General features: G+C 36.0%; 1 protein-coding gene across 1 annotated transcript; it reads left to right on the forward strand.

The window, feature by feature from the left end:
• The first annotated feature begins 6,116 nt into the window (after positions 1 to 6,116).
• Positions 6,117 to 25,841, forward strand: LOC139352836 (uncharacterized). Its single transcript, XM_070995474.1, has 4 exons — positions 6,117 to 6,227; positions 24,377 to 24,689; positions 24,763 to 25,230; positions 25,297 to 25,841. Exons 1-4 carry the CDS (start codon positions 6,117 to 6,119, stop codon positions 25,839 to 25,841), a joined length of 1,437 nt encoding a protein of 478 aa, XP_070851575.1.
• Positions 25,842 to 25,912: the final 71 nt, after the last annotated feature.

Below are 25,912 nucleotides of genomic sequence, written 5' to 3' on the forward strand. Positions count from 1 at the left end.
CGGACTCGGGGCTCGCTTCGGGGATCTTTTGTTTACGTTAGCGGACTCAGGGACTTGGGACTCCGATTGTTTACAATATCGGCTTGGATGTTTACAGCATCCGTTTATTCGGACTGCGTGAAATTGATCTGGGTGGGAATGATTTGTAGGCTTGGTTGACAGAAATGGCTGAACACGGATTTTTCTCGGGTCTGTCAGAGTTATTTGGAAATTAGCTCTCGGCTCAAAGTTGTTTATGTATTGGGTAAGAGCCCCTAAATAATGTGTCATATAACTCCCCCCATTCTAAATTGAATCGTCTCGATTCATTGGAACTGATGGGTATATTGTATGTAATTAATTGGTTAATTCGACAATGATATTTTCTTCTAGGGTATTTTCATTGTCGGGTATATTATTTATTTCATTATCGGAAATATTGCTTTCAATATGAATTTGCCATGGTTTGAATATTAAAAAATTTTCTGAATTTGATTATAACCATAATAATTAAATATATAAATGTGAATATGATTAATATTAACGTAACTGGTATTTTAGTTTGTTAAATTTAAATAAATGGATTTAGTATGTTAATGTTATCAAATGAGAGTTCCGAATCATTAGATATAATATATTCGGATATTACAAAATCTGTATATTTTCGAGCTGTGATGTATTCCAATATCTTATTGTCTACATTGGTGTAGGAAATATTATTAATTTTTGAGGTCCCATTAAAAGTTATTAAAAATTACCCATTTAAATAAGTGTCATCAACTGTATTTTCTCCATTTACAAAAATGGCTCCATCTTGGATTACATCTACTTTTTTATCAAACAAAAACACCTTTTTTTGCACAAGAGTTTAAGTACCCCAATACCATGACTAGGAGTCATTCAAATCATTGAATTGGAATCTCAAGGGCTGTATAGTTTCAGATTCCAAGAGAAATCTGTCGTTTCTTACATTTCCCGCCGAACTAGCGGGTTTTTCCAAAGTGGTAGAACAAATAGATCAAGTTTCCTATTTCGATTAGCTTCATGCAAGTAAAGGACCCGAAAACCATAATAGATTTTCGTTTGAAAAAATCCAATAAGAACATTTTTCATCAAATTGGTTTTTTTCTTGTTTATTTCAATAAGTATGAAATATTTCGTATTCGGAGCTAAAACGAGTTGCACTTTTTATCGCTTAATATCTTCCAAACGGTAATTTTTAGGGCAACAAGATTTAATATTTAAAAAGAAATCGTTCAACTCAATTTTGAGGATATAGTCAAAAAGTGGTTTTAAAAAAAACTTTTTATCATAACTCTGAATCAATTTTACTATATGAAGAGTATTTAGCATATTAAATTATCTTTTCAGAGATATTCAGCACGTTTCTGTAGCATTAGTTGTTTAGATACTATAAGCATTTTAATTCTGCCTTTTTTTTTTATTTTCCGTTAAACTAGCGGGTTTTTCCAAAAGACGTAGAACAAACGTTTTCTATTTTAAGCTACTTTATACACCCAGAGGGTTTCCAAAACCCTAAAACTAAGATGGGATGCATACAAACCCACAAACAAAGGGAAGAAGAAGAAAATCTTGTTTTTTGAATTACTTTTGAACGGTACATCGCGTATTCTCAGTAAGAACAAAACTAGCTAAACAGCCGTCGGCTTTTATCCCTACCGTTTCCAGCAGATCCAATTTTTTAAATTTTTACTTTTACACTTTCACCGCTTTTTTTCTTAAACAAATCTATATTTCGAAAGTCTTGGTATGCAATCTTCTTAGTTAGTGCGATACCTTTCGATTGGTGTATCACTCGTTACGATTGGACCATAATGGCAGATTTTCAATTCTGCGGCTATATATAGTAGTTGTCTTCGCACGCTCTCTTGCGCGCTTCGCTACTACGTGTACTGCCGTCCACAGTGATTGTCGTCCGATTTTCATTAAATTTATTTCAAAATTCAGAACTAATTAAAAAATTTTATTTCCAAGCGTAGGAGGTTACGAGGGTGGTCCGATAAGTACTTAGCCTCCAAAAGAAAAACGAAAATTTTTGGAAAAGTGGCGATTTATTTCTCAACACAATCTGCTTTTAGCTCGATACACTTGACCCAGCGGTGCTCCAACTTCTTTAACCCGTCTGAAAAATACGTTTTCTCGAGGTCTTCAAAATAGGCCTCTGTGGGGGCGATGACCTCCTCATTCGACGCAAATTTCTGCACAGCGAGTGACTTTTTCAAGTTTGGAAACAAAAAGATGTCACACGGGGCCAAATCTGGAGAACATGGTGGATGGGGTAGCAGTTCGTAGCCCAATTCGACCAATTTGACCTTGGCGAGGGCGGAAGTGTGAGCCGGTGCGTTGTCATGATTGAAGAGCACTTTTTTCTTCGCCAAATGGGGCCGTATTTTCTGCAATTCGGCGGCGAATCGGCCCAATAATTCGGCATAGTACAGCCCTGTGACCGTTTGGCCCTTCTCCAGGTAGTCGATGTAGATCACACCTTGTAAATCCCAGAAAACGGTGGCCATCACCTTTCCGGCCTATGGGACAGTCCTCGCCTTCTTCGGAGCAGGTTCGCCGGATGAAGTCCACTGTTTCGACTGTTCCTTGGTCTCTGGTGTGTACAAGTGGATCTATGTTTCGTCGACGCAGAAACTCCTTCGGATTGCGCTTAAACAGAGTCAAACAATGCTCTGAAGGGGTCTCACGGTTGCGTTTGTTGGCCGGAGTGACCAAACGCGGCACCCATCGCGCCGACAGCTTTCTCATGCCCAAAATTTTCGTGCAGGATATGACCCATGACATGCCTACAGTCTCAGCTATCTCGCGTATCTTCAATCGGCGGTCTGCCAATACGAGATCGTGGATTTTTGTCACGTTATCCTCCGTGGTAGCCGTTTTCGGGGCACTTGGGCGTGGCTCACCAAAAGCCGACGTGCGACCACGTTGAAACTCGTTAAACCAATTTTTGACGGTCGCCATCGAAGGAGAAGAGTCACCGTACACAGCATCCAAGCGCTCTTTGATTTCGCTGCTCTTTGATTTCGTCGGAAAGTATGTAAAAGGCAGAAGGAAGCTTTTCCGTCCCCACAAAGTATATACGAGTATATTCATGATCAGGATCACTAGCCGAGTCGATTTAGCCATGTCCGTCTTTCCGTCCGTCCGTCCGTCTGGATGAACGCTGAGATATTGGAAACTATAAGAGCTAAAATACTGGGATAAAACATGCAGATTCCTGAGCTTTTTACGCAGCGCAAGTTTGTTTCATCAATGTGCCACGCCCACTCTAACGACAAACCGGCCAAAACTGTGGCTCCTACAGTTTTGATGCTAGAATAAAAATTTTAGCTGAAATGTATTTTACTCATAAAAACCTATTACTTAACCCAAAAAAAGTTTGCCACGGCCACTTTAACGCGCACAAACTTCAAAAAATCGTAAATATGAACGAGAATAATAAGACAGAGAATTGGGATTTCAGATTTAGATTCCGTAGCCTTGTAAGCAGTGCAAGTTTGTTACGCGAATATGCCACGCCCACTTTAACGACCACAAGCCGCCCAAATCTGTGGTGGCTACAATTTTTATGCTATATACAAAATTTTAACTGAAAAGTATAAGTCTCGTCAATACCTATCGATTGATTCAAAAAAAAATTGCCACGCCCACTCTAACGCCCACAAGCTGACCAAACCTGTTGCGCCCACAACTTTCATGCTAGATACATAATGTTAACTGAAATTTACTGGTCTCGTCAATACCAGCGATTGATAAAAAACAAGGAAGAACGCTATAGTCGAGTACCTCGACTATAAGATACCCGTTACTCAGCTAAAGGGACCGAAGGGAAATGGACATATGCATGCAGAAAAGCGAGGTTGAAATGCGCCAATGCGATCTCAATATATGGTTATGTGGGCGGTAGACAGATTTAAGCATTATGGACGTTAGAGTAGGCGTGGCAAACTTTTTTTTAATCAGTCGATAGGTTCTGACGAGACCAATATATTTCAGTTAAAATTTTGTATCTAGCATGAAAATTGTGGGCGCAACAGGTTTAGGCGGTTTGTGGGCGTTAGAGTGGGCGTGGCAATCTTTTTTTTGGATCAATCGATAGGTATTGACGAGACTAACACATTTCAGTTAACATTTTTTATTTAGCATGAACGTTGTGGGCGCCACAGGTTTTAGCGGCTTGTAATCGTTAGAGTGGGCGTGGCATGTTCGCGTAACAAACTTGCGCTGGCAATCTTTTTTTTGGACCAATCGATAGGTACTGACGAGACCAATACATTTCAGTTAAATTTGTTTATCTAGCATGAAAATTGTGGGCGTCACAGGTTTTCGCGGTTTGTGGGCGGTAAAGTGGGCGTGGCAAACTTTTTTTTGGAGCAATCGATAGGTATTGATGAGAACAATACATTTCAGTTAAACTTTTCTATCGAGCATCAAAACTGTAAGAGCCACAGTTTTGGGCGGTTTGTGGGCGTTAGAGTGGGCGTGGCACTCTACTGAAACAAACTTGCGCTGCGCAGGAATCTCAGGAATCTGCACGCCAAATCTCAATAGCCTAGCTCTCATAGTTTCCGAGATCTCAGCGTTCATCCGGACAGACGGACAGACGGACAGACGGACAGACGGACAGACAGACAGACGGACATGGCTAGATCGACTCGGCTGGTGATCCTGATCATGAATATATATACTTTATGGGGTCGGAAACGCTTCCTTCTGCCTGTTACATACTTTCCGACGAATCTAGTATACCCCTTTACTCTACGAGTAACGGGTATAACAAGGCACCAATACGGCAAAATATTAGTCTTTGCTCCAAAAGGAGAAATCGTCGATTATATGCCCATTAACGGGTCTGCATAACAGCTTTGAGATCTACGTGATACAGTGCGAAAGACTTTAAGCACTCTAAGTAACCTCGATATCAGCAAACAATCATGGGATCAAATTCTGTGTTTTATTATCAGAAGAAAACAGACTCTAGCTACACTAGAAAATTCAACGGATGCACCAACGGAAATTCCACTGCTAGCGCGTGTACTGACGTTTATTGAGCGCCGCGCTCGCATGCTGGAGCCGATAAACGCACAACCTACAACAACGCTCCAACGCAATCAATCAGTCCACTACGAAGAAAGCTTCAAGATCTGTCACCTAGGACCACATAACTTTAGGGCATGTAGCCGTTTTCAGGAAATGCCTCCCAAAACGTAGCGCCAAGACATTGTTCAAGTAGGAGCATGCAGAAATTCCATGCCTACAGCTTAAAAGGTTGAAAGCCATGTATTAGAATGGAAGATCTCCTATCTCTTATGGAAATGTCGTCAACCATATAAATATCTCGAATCGGGGGGAAAATATCAAAAGAAACTAGTACTAAAGCTTTCGTCGTGTATATCTGATTTTGAAACAATAGGAGACGTTTATATTATTCCCAACGATCTTAATATTTCCCAGGGACTGCCGTAAGCAGAATTTGATTTTCAGCAACCTGGACTTATTGACCTAAGCTTGGGGGCTGCTGATACCCCTGCTTAATGACCGGTAAATTTCCTACACTAGGACCTAATAAACCTCTTGCGCAAGGCACAAGACATGGTTATTTAGCCATTGCCTTTCTCAAAAAACCTTATGGAAAACGGAAATAAAACCTATTTATGAAGAAGGCGTAGACTATCTTGTAGGACCTAACCCTGCTCGAGAGCTAACGAAAGATGAAAATCCAGTGGATGACGACCAATTTGATAAAGAGGAAAGCAAACGGTCTCTATCGGTGAAGGATCCATTTAACGAACTCATCATTGATGGATCATAAAAAAATAGAGCTTAAAGATACAAGTATCCAATCAGAAAAATTTGGAAACTGACTCATCTGAATGAGAATCAACCGCTTCACATAATGGTTCCTTGCCGATTACTGAAAAACATAATGCAGGAGAATTAACGATTAAAATAGGACCGACTTCCCATCAACTTCAAAAAGGTCTTAATTCTTGATAAAATTTCTAAATTTTACCAAGAAAGCCTTGTTTCAGGAACTCCACGAACTCTTGACATGCCATATGATCAATTTTTACCAGGGCACAATTTCAGTTTCCACTGAGCAAGAAGAAATGGTAAACTTGTATCACATGCTGGAACCTTCGCAGCTAAAAGAGGGATCCGCCCTAATTAGTAATTCACCTTTACTGAGGGAATTTCTCAATGTGTTGCACCCACTGCAGGTGATAAGAGCTGATCAGCTTGTTATGTTTCCTGTCAACGCATGACTCGACGTTTCACTAACTTACCTTGCGACTCGACACGCCAAGCGGTCAATACATTCTGCAATACATAATCAAAATTCACCGGCCTCTTTTGGAAGGGCTCGAAATACTACACAATCTCAACTAGCAGCTAACCTTCGTTAGCTTAACCTCAGCGCAGTTCACGCATCACCTCTGGTCCAGCAACGCATTTACCATCGTTACCGTTGTCGAGACGCGATCATCTTCCTGCCATCAAAGCGTCCCCGTGCGTGCGTCTATTGCTCACTACCCCCCTTGTCACGCAGCGTGTCCCAGAAGTGTTTACTTCGGCTAGACACAAGCAGTATGTATAATATACATTGTATATACATAATATGTATCCCAGAAACAGGGATAAGTCATAATTATTTTACAACTTCTTTTTCACCTTGATCGGGACGTTCGAAAATTAAATCGTAGCGGAAAGATTCGTTTTTTGAATGTCACTTTTCCAAAAATCAATATCAAACTTTGTGCATCTTCAAGAAAGTTTAAAAATTTACAAAAATGGAATACATATTTAACTGTACACTAAAAAAGTATTTTCTTCAGTTCTGGCTTTAAAATGAAATAAGCTAAGTTGTTTAATTTATAGTTCACAAATTTAAACAAAATATAATTGTTTGTTTAGTTATCGCCTGAAGAAAAAGAAAAACAAGAGAAATCGCTGTAGTCGCTATGCCATCGACTATCAAATACCCGTTACTCAGCTAAGGGGAGTGCGAGGGAGATGGATATATGGAGCAAAGCGACTGTTCACAATTGCACACCCCGCAACGGCACCACGTAGCGTAGATTTCTTTATTGGCTTATAAATTTTAAATGGATGGTCCGACTTTAAAAAAATGTATGCACGAAGATGATGAATCTTCAAGTCCTCACACATGTGGGCGCTAGACAGATTTTAGCGTGGGCGTATGGGCGGTTGTGGGCGATAGAGGAGCGTGCCCTAAGATCTTATAGGATCCGAAGATCTAATTGATACGTTCTTATATTTATATATATATATTTATATATATATATTTATATATTTATCTGACTTTTTTTCAACAAATCTAAGCTCTTGCACTGCTAAAACACCTATAAATTGAAAAAGATTTTTAATTTTGGCTGCATCTCCTTAGTCAAAATTATTTTAAGAACAAATTACGCGAACTCTCAATAATATTATTGCAAATACATACGACTACAATTATTTGGAATTTTTGACGTGACGTCACATATGACTTTTAATTTTATATTGTTGCTTGACTTTTGTAAGTAATTTCGTTTTATTTAACGGTATTTTAAGTTAAAAAGTTCTGTGACGACAGGATTATTTTACGGTAAAATTCAATTCAAAAATATTTTTGTGTTAGCCCTGTAAGAAACTATTTAATTTATAAGTATAAGTATGAAATCTTGTAGATCTTTAAGATCGACCTCGTATGTAGATTCTAAAGGTTCTTGCTCAGCGCCAGTTTATTTCAGAAGGCGCCACGCGCACTCGACTTAAGCGTTTTTTTTTGTTAAAACATTGAAAATTTGTTTAAGGAATATTAAAAACAACAATTTTTGATTCTTTTGCATATATATAAAAGTAACCTTTAAACCTTTAAATCGTGTTATGAACCATAGTATTGTGGCTAAGCGTAATATTTATTTTAAGGAACTTATTACTTAAGTGGAAGAAGTGTAATTTATGTAATCTTGTAATTAAACAAGAGATACCAGCTAAGAAGAGTACGAGGGAGATGGAGAAATGCAAGAAGCAAAACGACTGAGCCCAAGATTGCACACATCGGCATCCAGGTTAATGGATATCTTATAGGCACTTGATTATATCCTTCTATTTTGTTGTGTTAGCTGGGAATTATAATACATTCTTACCTAAAAACGTGCGAAAAGTCTTTATTGGCACTTGCGTTTCCTTTAAGTTGACTTTGAACTGTGGCAACTAAATTTGTTGAATATTTTTCTTGAAAGTCTTCGTATAATTGTTTAATGTTTCCTCTCCATTGATGAAATCGACCTGCTATCCCTTGATAATCATGTAATTTCTCCATTTTTCAATAAAATTTATGAACTATACACAAAATGTTACATTTGATGTCACAAAAAAGCTAACACTGAACTTATTAAGGTAAATTCTTTACCACACGAACAGTGGTGATTTCGCCTTGAACGTAAGTAGCTTGCATTACATTTCATTTTAGCTGTTTAATTATGTGAGCATGCGCCAAGTAGTGAAGTATGTAATTTTAAATATGTATATATGTACAGAGAATCTTTTCAAATTACTAAACAAACATTTGCTTGCTTTTAAGTTTTTCAATACTCACAGTACTTGAGCACTTGAATGGAAGCTTATAAATATAATAAACAACCTAAGCTAAAAACCTTTCTGTGCAAATTTCGGAAATTATTTCCGTAGAGCTAAGCCGCTCTAATTGGCAAAGAATTTTTTGAAATAAATATTTATGTTTTCAAATTGTTTTGTTGCCTTGCTTTTATTCACATTCACCGAAAATTTCACTACTTAGAAAATCATATTTGAGCGATATAATCGAGTGCATCGTTTATCAACTAAAGAGAGCGCAAGGGTGATATGCTAGCAGCATACCTCCGATATTGCACGGAGCCTCTTGGCGGCGATTACACTATTTAGTCAAAATATCTTAAAGAATGGTCTGATTTGATCTACTTGTAGGTATGTATTGATGATCAAAGCAAAAATGCATTTAACTTTTACAAGATCTTTAATAGTGTCGGCACCAGACAGATTTATGCATTATGGTCGTGGCATTCTTTTTTTAGGGCTATAAGTAGATCGATAGATACTACCGAAATCAATGCATTCTTCTTTCTAGGCATTCTACACTTGCGATGAGTATGAATCTTCATGCTCAATCTCAAATTTGTAACTCGGATAGTTTCCGAGACATGTGCGCGTAAGGGTGGCGGTGGAAAACTTTTTAAGTTCAATTAATAGGTTGACTAGAAAAATTAATTTTAGTTAAAATTTGTATTCTAGAATTAAAACTGTAAAAGAAACAGTTCTGTTCAGTTATATACGAGGCTAAGGAATCTTAATCTTGTAGCACGCTGGGGACTCTGTAACTAAGTTGCTACCATTAATATATCTGACAACTTAAAGACAAGAAAATGTGTTCGAGAAAGACTAAAGAGAGACGAAAATTCAATGGGGACTGGAGGGCGGAAAGAGACAGATCAAAAGCAAGTGATATAAAATATAAGCTGGTTAATACATAAAGGTCAGTAATCGACCGGTTTCGTGGTGCTAACCAATGTAGGAGCCATGGAGTCCTTGAACTACAGAAAAGTACATCTACATGTGGATAATACAAATTTAGTTTTATACTCAGCGAAAGTATGTAACAGGTAGAACGAAGCGTTACCGACCCCATAAAGTATATATATTCTTGATCAGGATCACTAGCCGAGTCGATCTAGCCATGTCCGTCTGTCCGTATAAACGCTGAGATCTCGGAAACTATAAGAGAGAATTTTGTGATTTGGCATGTAGATTATTGGTTTGTTTGTTTTAGCAGGGTGCCACGCCCATAATCGCCCATAACACTGTTACCCGTCTAGCGCCCACATTTTTAATATCTTGCAAAAATTTAAATAAGATTATTATTGTTAGTACCCATCTACATGCCAAAAATTATTGAAGTCGGACTATTCATTAAAAAGTTATAACCAAAAAATGATAAATAATTAGCGAACTCAATAGAGTGCGAGAGTGGAGATATATTCATACAGAAAATCGGCTGCTTACGAAATTCCACAAAAGCCTCCAATGGTTCAAGTTATCGGGCGTGTTAGTAAAATCTCGTAAACAGCCGATAGGAATGAACGATAGGTTGCGCTTTTTTGTTAGCTGAGTACCGGGTTTCTGATAAACGAATTCGTCGACAATAGCGTTTCCCTTGTGTTATTTTGGAATAGTTACAGAGTGTTTTAATAAACTTAAACGAGTTTTTAAACACCGACTTCTCTTTAAAGCCACGCGTTTTAAAGACTGTTAAAATTTTTTTTCTAGTTAGGCGGTTTCCCAACGATTTGGTTCCGTGTGCTTTTCAGGGTTGACGGAGTGGAAGGAGGTTTAAACAAGAATAAATTTATGTTAAAATTAACCAATTTTTAATTCCCAAAATAAATGTAAGTGAAGTTTATGTATATTGTAAAAAAATTAAAGTAGAATACAAATATCATTTAAGATCGTACGTTGTAAAAAATCCACCAAGAAACTACATTTATAGTTTGTCCGACTTTGTAACGCTCCTCTCCATGTATTTAAACTTAGTAATGATATTAAAGCCGTACGGCTAAAATATATATAAATTGAAAAAATTTAGCATTTTAATTGAGAAAGGATTCTGGGAGCGAGATCGATGCGATGTTAAAACAAAGAACGGTTCTTCTCGAAATCGAGATCGATTCGATGTTGAAGCCGAGAACGATTCATACCGAAATCAAGATCGACCGTTCTCAAAAGCCCGTTCGCAAACCCAGAAGAATTCGATGACGATTTTAGGATTTTTAGTATGAGTCGATCTTGACTCACTTTTGAGATCGAAAATACTGAGATTAAGAACGCTGAGAACAGTTTTTCTCTAAGTGTAGGAACCAAAAATATTTTTTTTGGGTCAATCGATAGGTATAGACGAGAACACATATTAGTTCCAATTTTTTTCTAGCATAAAAATTGTGGGCGCTCCAGGCTTAGGCGGTTTGTGGGCGTTAGAGTGGGCGTGGCAAACCTTTTTTTTGATCAATCGATAGGTTTTGACGAGACTAATACATTTCAGTTCAAATTTTTTGTATAGTATGAAAACTGTAGGCGCCACAGGCTTAGGCGGTTCGTGGGCTTTAGAGTGGGCGTGGCTTGCGTTGCGAACAAGGCTACGGAATCTAAATCTGATATCCTAATTCTCTATCTTTTGATAGTTTCCAAAATATCCTCGTTCACATATTTTGAAGTTTGTGGGCAGTTTGTGGGCGTTAAAGTGGGCGTGGCCAACTCTTTTTGGGTCAATCGATAGCTATTGATGAGAACAATACATTTCAGTTAAAATTTGTATTCTAGCGTCAAAACTGTTGGATCCACAGTTGTGGGCAATAGCCTAGTTCTCAGCGTTCTCAGCGTTCATACGGACAGACGGACATGGCTAGATCGACTCGGCTAGTGATCCTGATCAAGAGTATATATACTTTATGGGGTCGGAAACGCTTTTTTTTGTCTGTTACATACTTTTCGACGAATCTAGTATACTCTTTTACTCTACGAGTAACAGGTATACAAATCTTTCTACCGTGGCTAAATTGTGGTTTTACTTCTTTTTGGTTAAAATTCAGCTTTCAAGCACGAATTTTCAAGACCTAAAATACTATGTCTCAGAACCTTTCGTTCTACGTTCAAGTATTAAAACTAGTCTGTTCTTAAAGCAAGAACGATTTAATAATAAAGTAAGAAAGTTGCAGGCATGATTTAAGGATGAATAATTCTTAGATCAACAAACATGTACTGTAAATTTAAATTGGTAAAGAAATAAGCATTGAAAACTGAAATAAACGATATATATCTAAATAATAAAATTATTTTAAGTTTACTTACGACTTGCATTGGCACTGGGCATTGGCTCTGATTAATTTATGCTCCTTATATACCGAACACTTTTAGAGCAAATAGTTGAACATTTTTTGAGTTTACAGACAAAATGTGCTCATTGTGAGAACCACTTAAGCACGAACGTTCTTAAAAGGTAAGCATGAAATCGTTTTTAAATCAAGGCTGTTTGTACTTGATTTAAGCACGGTGTTTTTCCTGAGTGTAGCTCACGAGATTTCATAGCGCCATAGTGGCCTTCGTGATGCACTATTCCGATTATTTCTTCATTTATTGAATTTTGAACGACTAGAAGCTCTTTCGCAACAACATTATAAAGAATTTTTTTGACGAAAAACATCGTTACTCTAAACGCTATATTTAACGCTTTTTTCGGCATTAATCCACTTGCCTTTGTCTTGTGCTTCTCTTTTAGGATACTTTGTCGATTTTTCGAAACCGAAGGAGTTAAGGCGGCTGCGTTACATCTGACTTTCTGCTCTGTGCTGTATCAAAGATTTAAACTATTGTAAGAACACAGCCCATCTTGCGACTCTTGGTGGAACATTGTCACTCTTCATGATCATCGCAATCGCTACGCAATGGGTGACAATTGTAAAATCGGTAACCTGTCTACGGTCTTGTGGTCAAAAGGTGTTGGCTTGAGGGATATTAGATCGCATACTTTTGTTGTGTTGGTTTGAGGGATATTAGGCCGCATACTTTTGTGGTGTGAAACAAGCGTGAGGCGTTTTGTTGATTCAATTAGGGATAGTTTTAATAGGGTAGATTAAATTAGAGTTGTAGTTGACATCTGTTAGTGTAACCTGTCTGCGGTCTTCTAGTCAAAAGGTGTTGGTTTGAGGGATATTAGATCGCATACTTTTGTGGTGTGAAACAAGCGTGAGTTCGGTAACCTCCCCCTCTTTAGCGAGCATTAGATGGGAAAGTAAGCGTAGGAGTGTATGAGGGGTGTTGGTGGTGGTGGTGCTTGTGTTGGTGGTTGTGGTGGTGGTTCCTAACAGAATATACACAAAAACAAATGAGACCGTTTATTTAGTCAAATACGTTTTTATTTAATCATATTCGTGTTAAATTAGTTTACATTGAGTCTTTAAAATAAATGAATGTATCTTTCCATCAATTTTAAGGCGTCTTCTTCTTTCTTTTCAACATGCATACACCTGCAAGTGTCAGGTCCAACTTTACAATCATCATATGCCCATGCACAGGATGATAGGTGTTCACCATACTTTGAATGAATTACTGGGGTGGCTTCTACATCTTTAAAAAATGTATGAAATGATTTCAATTTCGTAACATGTTCCTTGAAGATCTCACTTCCATGCTCCCTTAAGAACTCTTCAATTTTTGAGGAAATCATTTTTTCTTTCAACGTAATAGTCTGAATGTTTATCTTAAACTAAAGTTTGGTACAGATAAATCGTTGTATTATACTTAGAAAACAGATGTTAAAAAATGAAACAGCTGATGATACCCCCACCCTCGAAAACAAATTCAAAACAATAGAAAATTTTTTTGTTTTTGGTTTTCTCTTTATTTTAGAATTTTAATATATGATGAAATTAATTTTCTAACTCTATATTGTTGAATTACAAAATGAAAACAAGCACAAGTTTCTATATTATCATTAGAAAATGTACATAAATTTAAATGTTCTCCAAATGTTGTTTTTATAAACTCCTTTACGTCAGTACCCATGAACATGTTCCTTGTCTCCAGTAGTAATTTCAAGTCCTCTTTTGAAATCATATTTCCAAATGTATTAATAAAAAAATTTATTTTATTTATTAAAGAAGAATAAGTCGGTATATTAAGATTGTTATTAGAATCAGTCATTTCGTAAACTTATTTGCCCGACTCTCAAAATGTGAATGAATGGTTAAAAGGTGTTTAGGAGTTTTCGTTTGTGTAAAAGTTTAAGATTTTATGAGCATTGTTCAGAGAGCAGACACCATCCCGAGCATGTAATGAACAATATGGAAAGTGATTTCATCAATGTTAATTACATTATCAATTGTTAAAAATTTTTGTAGGAATAACCTTTTTTGATATCCCTTACAAATTATTTCCTGTTTTCTAATTATTTCTCTTAAATACATTTGTGTTTCTTTGAAAAAGTATACTCCATCATTCCAATAAATTTTGTGATGTTTTTTTGTTAGCCAAGTAGCTGTTTTTCTACATTTCTTATTCAATTCAATAAAATCATGTGGAAAGTGTATGATAAAATTAGAATTCAAGATTGTCTCGTTTTTGAATACGACTCCAATTTCTTTTAGAATACATTTATTATTATTCCCAAGAAATCCTTGAACATCAATTGCAACAATGTCTTCACTCATGATTGATTGATTAATTGTTAGACAATCCGCTGAACTAGACCATTCAACGGGTTATATTCAACTAAACGATCATGTATGAGCACGCAATATACTTGAACATTTTCGATAGCGGGCTTGGTAAGTTCAATTGAAATCCTAACATCAATGGGCCCCGATTTAACCATTTCATTTTGATATGATAAGTCAATTACGATAATAGGAGCTTTAGTTTTAAAGTCTGTAGGTGATAGTAAAGGAGATTCACTTCGGTTATAGTAGCTAGATTGAAACTTGCAGTACATATCATATAGGTGAGCAAATCGATCTTTTTCAAAGTCCAAGTTTAAGTCATCGTAGGGATATGTTTCAGAGTTTAAGTAGACCTTTAGATTTCTTAAATTGTTTGTAATCAGATGGTGGTTATCTTTAAATCCAATTAAAGCAAATCGTGGACGATCTCGGTTAGCAGCTAATTTAACATTCCAAACATGATTTGTTCCATTACTTAGTTTAGGATTAGTGAATGTATCCCAACTACGGAATGCAATCGGTAGATTGGTTCCACTTTTTATAATATCATTCATTTTAATTTTCGTTGAATCGCTGGGTGTTATATGAGGAATTTTCCATGTAATATTAGTCATATTGAGATGATATTTTCCGACTAATTGTGTACTCTCAAATTTATCTTGCTCAAGTACATCATTAAAAATTTTTGATATTAATAGTACTAGTTCATGTTTACAATTTAATAATACTTTTTTGAAATCTTCAGCAAATCCAAGTAGATTTTTAAGGGGTATTGAAAAGTTGAAGTGGGGGGTTAAATTGAAATCGGGTCCTCCACTCCATCCAGAATTGTAAAGTCTCTTGCTTTCAAATTGATTTAAAGAAACAAAGTTTTTTATTGTAGAAGTAATACCACTAAATCTTGTTCTATCTATCTCAACACCATTTATTTCATAGCGTATTTCATCTAAGAAGTATGCCATACAATTATTTCTCATTCTCGCAATAACATTTTGAGTTTCTACCGCTCCCCCTTCCTTAATTAAAGTAATATCTCCTTGAAAATTTAGAAGACTCTCATGGGGGAGTACATATAAATCTTGATTTTGGATTGTAGTTCTTATCTCATCATTTGGTTTAAATGACTGTTGATAGGGTTGATAGCTGTGATATTCCTTCTTTGATATACTTTCATCAGAGAAAGGTTTTTCTCGTACTGCTAATATTTCATTCAACCCCATGACTTTAGTTAAACTCGCACTTTGAAGCCCAGCGATTTAAGAATTAACTTATTTTTTAATGTAAGTGTGTGTCTTTTTAATTTCGATCCTCTTCCTATAACTTTATGTTTTAAAGTGTGCTGATGATGGTAAGTATCACCTCTTTTATTGTATATAATCATTGTATTAATCTTAAGTGTAAACGAATTGTATAGTTTTCACCGCGTAAAATTATTAGTTCACCGTTCTGATCAGTTATGTGTATAGAGAGTGTACTTATTTCTCTAGTGTTGACTGGTAAGTAAATAAGATTGTGTGGTGTGATATTCATTTTATAGCCTGGTGGAACATTAATTCCAAATTCGTATAATGAATGATCTTGTCTACTATCAATATATGATCCGCTTACAATATTACATACTAAACGTATTCTGTTTATTTTTAAAATGTTGACAGGTTGATCAGATATATATGTTTTTTTCAAGTCGGGGTAAATTATTTTTTTTATTGAAACCAAGCAATTGTCCAATGGAGTTGTTTCTATTAAAATAAATAGGTTCCTTGGTAGTTGTAATATGAAATGTTTTCTCAAGATCATAATCTTTTAGTTTGTTTTTTAGAAAATCATAAATATCATTGAGTTCATATGGTCCTATTGGAAGTTGATTTACTTTATCACCAATATGAAAAAGATTATTATTTATATCAACATTGGGTATAGAGTTGTACATATGAAAGTCAATGAGTGCACACTCATATTCACCATTTGTCAGTTCAATGGGCGGGAAATAAGAAATGTTTGTAATGGGTTCATTGCCATTTAATGTAAGAGTGAATGATCTACTCATTTTGACATAGGTAAAAAGAATCTATATTTTTATGACGTCCCATACAGAAATATGAACGAATGTTGTCTTGTTTTTCACAAGCAACATCATAAAAAATCATAATAGAGTTTTCTTTAGCCTTAGCGGGTAGTAAAACTTCATCATTTTGTGAGAACGTATAATATCCCATTCCCTTTATCGGTTTAATTAGTTTCTCTAAATACTCATACTTTTGTTGATATAAACTCTTTGAGAATACATATATATTCTCAAATTAAAGCCCGTTTGGACTTTCAATAAGGCTGAGCATAACATTTGTTTTTCCACAGTTTGAGGAACCGACAACCAATGCTCTTATTGTATTGGGTAATAAAGAACTATGTCGTGGAACTGAATTTGTTAATGAATGATCACCACCCTCGATATTTCTAACACAGATTTCTTGTTTTTGACGTATTAAACGCATATTCACATGTGTAATGTACTTCATTCGATGAGAAATGCTCCTTGATTAAACATTATATAAAATGGGTAAAAGTTTTTATAATTGTTGCAGTCAGAGTTCAATCTTGAAACGAGGTAGTGGTATTATCAACAAAATAATGCTTCCATTTGAAGTACATATTCCTGGTTTTAATTTTTGTGGACCTGGAACAAAGCTAAAACAAAGGTTGGAGCGCGGTGATCGTGGGATAAATCAATTGGATGAAGCTTGTAGAGTACATGACATTGCATATTCACAATATAAGGATCTAGCTGATCGACATAAGGCTGACGCAGTACTAATAAATAAAGCGTGGGAACGTGTTGGTTCAAAAGATAGTAGTATTGCAGAGAAAACAGCAGCATACTTGATTACAAATATTATGAAAACAAAAAAGAAATTCGGAATGGGTGTGAAAAAGGGAACAAAGATAATGTGTAAGAAAAGGAAATCAAAGGTAAAGAGTTTTTCAAATGTTATCTAAACAGGAATACGGGCTTTGAAAACTCGGAAGCCAATAGATCTAATGAGTGCGATTAAGGTTGCACGTAAAGCAGTCAATAAATCAATTGGTAGAAATAAAAAAAATATTAAGATTCCTCGTATTAATTACTAAGCTACCTAAAAAACCTCTTTCAAATTTCGAAATTTTGAATTTCGCTTAAAAGTACATTCCACATTTCCGAGGTGTGTTAATGAGAGACTCACTGCCCAAATCTCCTTGGAGAGAAGAGTCAGGAATTATAAACCTAGATGATAGTTCATCAAATGGTACACATTGGGTAGCTTATATCAAAAATAAAAAAAGTATACATTACTTTGATAGTTTTGGAAATTTACAACCCCCAAAAGAAATTGTGAAATACTATGAGAGAAAACAAACCTTTAATAGTACCAACTGTGGACACCTGTTCCTCCAATTCTTACTCTCTATCCCACCCTAACTTTTACACTATGATCAACTAATTTCTCTATGATTCTTGAAACCCACCCTATTTACATGCTATTCACTGCTATGATTGCTCGATTCTAAATCAAGAATGAGAAAGAACAGGGAGGGTTAGTTAACCTCAAGGTATAAAAACTCGATCAAAAGTTATTCTAACTCACATTTAAAAACCACCTGCAAAAAGTCTCAACCTAAAAGTTTCAAGCTAAAACGTTCTCAACCTAAAGTTTCAACCTAAAAAATCTTGCAATCATCAAAATCAACAACAACAAGAACAACATAAAAAACAGTTAAAACAGTAAAACAACAACAACAATTAAAACAGATACAACTGCTAAAAACAGCTGAAAACAACAACAAAACAGCTACATCTGCTAAAAAACAAGTAAAACAAGGAAGAACGCTATAGTCGAGTACCTCGACTATCAGATACCCGTTACTCAAAGGGAAATGGAGATATGCAAGCAGCAAAGCGAGATTAAAATGCGCCACCTACCGGCGGTAGACAGATTTAAGCGTTATGGGCGTTAGAGTGGGCGTGGCAAATTTATTTTTGGATCAATCGATAGGTACTGACGACACCAATACATTTCAGCTAAAATTTTTTATCTAGCATGCAAATTGTGGGCGCCACAGGTTTTCGCGGTTTGTAGGCGTTTAAGTGGGCGTGGCAAACTTTTTTTTAGGTCAATCGATAAGTATTGATGAGAACAATACATTTCAGTTAAAATTTTCTATCTAGCATCAAAACTGTAGGAGTTAAAGTTTTGGGCGGTTTGTGGGCGTTAGAGTGGGCGTGGCAGTCTACTGAAACAAACTTGCGCTGCGTAAGAAGCTCAGGAATCTGTACGCCAAATCTCAATAGCCTAGCTCTCATAGTTTCCGAGATCTCAGCGTTCATCCGGACAGACAGACGGACAGACGGACATGGCTAGATCGACTCGGCTAGTGATCCTGATCAAGAATATATATACTTTAAGGGGTCGGAAACGCTTCCTTCTGCCTGTTACATACTTTCCGACGAATCTAGTATACACTTTTACTCTACGAGTAACGGGTATAATTAACAACAAAAACAGCTACAACTGTTAAAAAACAGGTAAATTCAACAACAAAAACAGCTACAACTGCTAAAAAAAACAACTAAAATAAACAACAAAAACAGGTAAAAGCAACAAAAACAACGAAAACAACTACAAGAAGAAACAACTACAAATGGTCAATCCGGGAATGATGAAAGTACTCAAGGATTTTAATGGTAACGCACCAAAACCTCTTTTAACAAAGACGAAGATGGAATCGGAGGTGTGCTACCCTATTCGACGAGCTCAACGTAAGAAAAGCAGCTTTGGGATGGCCCTCACTCTTGAACTTGAAGAGTATATGCTGTACTTGCCGGAACGATACTCAACTTTAGAGGATTCAACAATTGATTATATAAAAGATAATCTTTTTTGTATTATTAAAAGGAATGATAACAATCTCTATTTAGAATTAAATAAAGCTTAAAATGTATTTATTTTTAATATGATTAATGTATCTATTTTGATAAATAAAAAAAAAAAATAAAAATAAAATTTCATAAAACTCAAACTCAAACCCTTTGTTATAAATATTTAAATTATACTACATTTTTCCCAGTAGCACATGAGTATCAGAGAAAACGACAACAATGAAGCGTAAACTTTTAGAACAGTTGACGAAAAGTAGAAATTCATTAAAAAGAAAATTTGATGAATTGAAACAAATAAAAAATGAGAACGTATCAAATTTGGAGGAAACTTTTAAACCTATTACAGAACCTTTACATGAATTACTCACTGAAAATAAAAAATTGAATAAAAAGAATATATTAATGATACACATGATATTAAGACTAAGTTCAAGAAAGAGAAAATAAGAGTACCTCAAAGTAAAAAAGAAAAAAGGGTACACGAGAGAGTAATCGAAAGTGATAGTGAGAGTGATGCTTGTTGATGCTTTTTCACGACAGTCTCTTATAGATGAATCTGATGTTTCACAACAGTCTCTTATAGATGAATCCGATGTTTCACAACAGCCTCACACAGATGATTTAAATGAAAGTGTTTATGAAGAAACCGGGGTGAAGTACAATCTCAACATTAATCAGTTAAAGCAAGAAAAGATTTTAGACAAAAGTTATGGACAAAGAGAAAAAAATGATATTTTAATGTTGGGTAATACAACACTTAAAATTAAAAAAAAATTTAATGGAATTAGGAAGTGGAAGTTTATGGACTCTATCACCAGGTCTATACTCTTTAATTTTTCATAATAGTCCTAAGGATTATACTAAGAATGATTTAGAATCATATAAAAACATTTTAATTGAAACAAGTGCTCACAAAAGAAACTATCAACCAGATGGTCAAGTAAAGGGGAATCGTTCTAAAAAATATTCTTCAATTATTAAACCATTAATTTCATCTTCAGTAAGTGAAGAATATACTGGTTCTGGGTATATGAGACTACAAAAAATACCACCAAACTATGTATATTGGGATAATGTTAATGAACTTGTTGAAAGATTGCAACTCTTAATGGCATCGAGAGCTGCTGGTAATAATAACCATACTTATGAAATTCTTTCAATAATAGAAGAATTGCGGGAAGCAAAAATAATATATTAATAAAATAAAAAACATTTTCTCATTTTGTTTAATAGTAAAATGTCTATTGACAAGTTTGGTCACTTTTCAAATGATAAAGATTTTTCCTCGCTTTTCAAAAGGGAAGTTGAGAGTCCTACAGGTATATATCTAGACACTGATGGTGACATAAATGTTCAGAAAAAAAGAATTAAAAACTCTTCAAAACCAATACATGAAAATGATTTGGCTAATAAATTTTATGTAGATGATAAAATTAATGAAGCGAAATCGCATCAAATGGAAACTATAACTAAATCATTTCAACTACGAAATAAAAGAGTATCAGAGCTGGAAAGTAAAGTAATAAAAATGGTAACTCAAATGGAGTATAAACATAATTCAATAAAAGAGCTTGTTGATAATTTGGAAAATTTTAACAAATTCATAAACCAACATTTAAAAAAACCTCCACCAATCATTCGTTCTGATCAGACACAAATAGATGGAATAATACTTCGGAAAAGTCAATTTTCACATCGTGAAAACGAAGAAGTTTTAACAATTAATGTGGATCATACATAAATATACCACTCTTTCATTATTTATTTTATAATTAAAATGTCAGTTGACAAGTTTGGTTGTTTTTTAAATGAGAAAGAGTACTCAAGAGATATAACAAAAGGTCTAGAAAAATTCCAAAGTATACCTAATGATTATGATGGACATTTAAATGTTCAGAGGAAACGATTTAAAAATTCCCTACCCCCCATTCATGAAAATGATATTGCAACAAAGATTTATATTGATGATGAAATAAGTAAAGTAGTACAGAATACATCTAATGAAATTTCTAGGCAACCGCAGAAACAACAAATCTTTAGATTAAGACCTCGAATCAATAATATTGAGGGAAAAGTGAGTGAAATTTCTAAAAAATTGGAATTTCTCATGAAATCTTTTAACAAGGTAGTGGAGGATATAAATGAAATAGAAAGTAACATTTTCAATTATATAATTGCACCAACCTCAGTTTTAAAAGGTGAAACTGAATCTTTAGAGAAGAAACCATTTATACCAGATAAAATAAAGCTATGAGTAAACGAGGTATTGTAATTGAGTTACATCGCCCATCATTCAAGAATTTTCCAAGACGTAGAGTTGTAGTAAAGGGTATTAATGATTTATGGCAGGCTGATTTGGTTGAAATGGGGGCATATGCATCATCAAATAAAGGCTATAGGTATTTGTTAACATAGATACATTTTCTAAATATGGATGGGGTGAAGCAATAAAATCAAAAAATGCAGAAGAAGTTACAAAAGCAATGGAAAAAATAATAAAATCCGGTCGTGGAGTACCAGAGAATTTACAAACAGATAATGGAAATGAATTCTATAATAAACAATTTAGAGAATTGATGAAAAGATATGAAATTAATCATTACTCAACATTTATTACTCTTAAAGCATCTATTGTGGAACGTTTTAATAGAACATTAAAAGAACTTATGTGGCGTGAGTTTAGTTTTAATGAAAAATATACTTGGCTTCAAATATACAAAGAGTTGATTAATAATTATAATAACAGGAAGCATAGAACGATTAAAATGAAGCCTATTGACGTCAATGCTAAGAATGAAAAACAGATTTTGATGAGATCCTACAATCATCTAAAAATATTTACAAATGGGGACTTTAAAGAGGGGGATCATGTACGAATAAGTAAATATAAACATGTCTTTGAAAAAGGCTATACCCCAAACTGGACAACGGAAATTTTTCGAATTCGGAAAGTACAAAATACATCCCTCACCACATATTTACTTGAGGACTTGAAGGGTGATCCAGTTCAAGGTGGTTTCTTAAAAAAGAAATTAAAAAAACAAAATTCCCTAATACTTGTCTTGTTGAAAAGATTGTGAAACAAAAAGATGATTATGTGCTTGTGCGTTGGTTGGGCTTTTCGAAATCAGAAGATAGTTGGATTCATAAAAACGAAATTCTATAAAGAACATGTGGAAGCATAGAACAAATAAAATGTAGACATTGACGTCAATGCGTGAAAATAAATTATATTTCTTCACAATCACGCAATTTCTATTTATAAATAGTGAAGAAAAACATGCACAGATAAGAATTTGAACGGAACTTGATCAAAAAGTATTCAGTTTCCATCTATTCGTTCACGCAACTCAATTTCGGATTGTTTGCTTATTCATTCGTTTGTTCGTTTGTTCGATTGTCAAAAAAAAAAATCCAAAAAAATCAAATTACGGTTTATATAATATTTTTTGTAATACTTTCCCTCTTTAATCCGATGGTGAAAATGGTACCACTCCCCAATGAAATGACTTTAATTGAAAACCCATCGAATTCCAATAATTCGATTGGGTTATTTATCAATAGTAGTAGGGGAAAGACGGGTTCTGGGGGGACAATTATCATATTAATGGCCCCCGGCCCCCCTCCCCCTTCAATAACAGGCTCTGGGACAATTAGCATAATCCAATAAATTAACTGATTTTAATGGGTTTGAAGTCATAAAAATGTCACGATCATGTCTATAAAGAGTAAAATTATTTGCCCCCATCGCCCCCACATCCCCATGTGACAATATTGATCATGTATCCTTCCCCTCATTATGTGCAATTAATAGTCAGGTGAAAAACGTGTACGTGAGAAAGGTCGCACAACAATAGTATCCAAAGGTTGTTATCTTAGAGGAACATATCCGATCATGTTGGGGAAAGGTGTGTGCTGACTGCTAGCTCTTATACGTTCCCATACTAGGGGTTGAAATCACGACCGCGCAACAACTCGCAAGTAGCCGACATATCTCAGTCAAGGAAATATTTTCCATTCTCCGTACCTGTAATTTTAACTCGAAATAAAAAGTCAGAAGTTTATTTTGTAGCATAATAATACATTTATTCATTTATTTTGGTATTGCGAACATTTTTGTTATATATTTGGCGATTTGCATAGAAGAAGCAGGCGCACGTTTCCGACGTCATTTTTGGATTACAAAATGTAAAGTGTTCACCATAATTCGTAGTTTTGAGATCATGTCCACCTCGATTCATGAACATAGATTTTGTGTTTAGAAGATATTGAAAATGCTGACCAATTATCTCTCCTTTAAATTGTTCAATAAATTGGTCAATTTCCTCATGAAATTTCATTTTGTTAATTCTATTTTCTTGTAGGTCTTTACACATCTAGTCTCAACTTTAAAATGATGTATAACAATTATTTTATTGTTTTGGAGCTACTTTTAAAAAATGTCAAAATAATTAATGCATTGTTTAGAGCACAAACCCCGCCCTTAAGGTGTGTTTCACAATAGGGAAACCGGTTTCCTTTAAACCTGTTTAATGACGGACAGCCCATGAACGGGTGTTTCTGTCGATTAGGAGAAGCTGGACAGCTGTTTTCTGGCGACTCTGAGATGCAGTGGACAACAGCAGTTTTAACAGCGAATTTTAGATTTCTGCTGCTAATGTTAGCAGCACTAAACTACGAAGAAGACAGAAGGAGCAGCTGGTCGCGTTTATAACCGAGCTTTTATATTTCCGAATTTGTAAATTAAAGTTAGCATTAAGTCAAAGATTGAAAGTATACAAATGAATACAACTGGTGAAGTTCAACAAATTTCTGAGTTTTTATTACAAAGTGTGTGAAAGACCCCCAGAGTAGACTTCTGCTCAACTTTGACGATCGGGTGCGAATCGTCACAACATTTTGGTGGCCCATGAGGGGAACATACACGTACACATACATTCAGTGGCATGGAACCTTGTGAAAAAACGAACTCGCGAACTCGTATGTTTTGCCCAAATTGATAAAAGGGCCCCGCGCGTAACAAGCACGTGCTTGGTGTCGTTGGGCCACTTGTTTGTACTGCTCGTAGTGCATCAACGTCCATCATATAAAAAAAAAAAAAAAAAACAACCCTCGACTGCAGTTCCGACGACTACACATTGCCATTGATTCCTGTGATCATTGGTTGGTACATCACTTACTCACAAAGCTGCCCATCAGCACAACACAGGCCTGGGAACATTCCCTGGGCAACAACGTGGAAATCCCCACCTTCACAAAGCTGGAGGTGTTTCTTCACAATCGATTGGTCAGCATCGACCTAATCGAGAGTAGGAAACCAGCCGTTCCAGTTAGATCATCTATACAATCGACCAATCATCGCCAGACAACCAGACCATCGGGAAACTCCACTGTTAGGGGACACAGCTTCCACAGTACTCTTGAGTCTGGATCCATCAGGTGCTCGCTCTGCCAACAGAATCACGTTCTAAGACGGTGCCCGGACTTCCTTGCCAAGGATTGTTTCGCGCGAAAGGTTATAGTCGACCGCTCGAAGGCAAGCATCAACTGCCTTAGTGCTTCCCATTCTCTCAGTCAATGCAGCAGCAACCGAAACTGCTCGCAATGTGGTCAACGGCACCACACTTTGTTACACATTGTCATTGTCTCCTGAAGTATCCCGACAGCATGCTTCGAACTCTGGTCGGAGCGCAGCCGCTGTACAAAATGCACCATCAACGCAACTCTTCAGCGCAGTTGCCTCCCACCTGAACTCAACGACCCTTCTTGCTACTGCACTGGTTCGGATCGTAAATAACTCCACTGGGCAGTCAGCTTTAGTTCGAGCTCTCATCGACCATGGCTCGGAAGGCACCCTCATCACGGAAAACATCGTTCAAGCGCTTAGACTCAAACGGGATCCTGTTCGAGCTGAGATCACGGGAATTGGTAATACGTCGCATAATCAGTGCAGGCACAGCACCGACTTCACCATAATCTCATGTTCAGGATCGGATTTTAATGCCTACGTATCCTCAGCCTTCATCCTTCGGTCACTAACAGGTCATTTACCAAAACAAAATGTCAACATTAAGTCCTGTAAACATCTCCAAGGGTTATCCTTTGCAGGTCCTAATTTCATCAAGTCGGGTCGCATTGACCTACTTATCGGTGTCGACATAATCCCGCAATTAATGCTTCCGGACATACGCAAAGGGACGGTTGCAGAACCAATTGCACAAAACACACAGCTGGGCTGGATAGTTTTTGTACCAGCTGAAGCAGCCCAGACGACATCAATCTCCATCCGTTGTAATTTGGCAAACCTAAACAACATGGTACAAAGGTTTTTCGAATTGGATCAGGTCTCCACAACACGACAACTCAACGCAGAGGAAAAATGGTGTGAAGACCATTTTCAACAAACTCATATCCGTCAGCCGAATGGGAAATATCTAGTTCGTTTGCCTTTAAAAACGTTGTTTGACCCCACACAGGTGATCGGCCGGTCAAGGCAAATCGCATTAAACCGTTTCCACGCCCTGGAAAGGAAACTTAATCATCGGCCAGATTTCAGTCAACAGTATGCCAGCACTATTCAAGAGTACTTTGATCTAAAGCAGATAAAAGAGGTAAAAGGTAGTGAGGAAGAACACACTAGGATCAACGCTTAAAGGCAACTCCCAATCTCTGCGTGCACCGTTCCACATCATGCTGTGATCAAAGACGACAGTTTAACTACAAA

The sequence above is a fragment of the Drosophila suzukii genome, chromosome 3 (assembly GCF_043229965.1).
Source record: "Drosophila suzukii chromosome 3, CBGP_Dsuzu_IsoJpt1.0, whole genome shotgun sequence".
NCBI classification, from domain to species: Eukaryota; Metazoa; Arthropoda; class Insecta; order Diptera; family Drosophilidae; genus Drosophila; species Drosophila suzukii.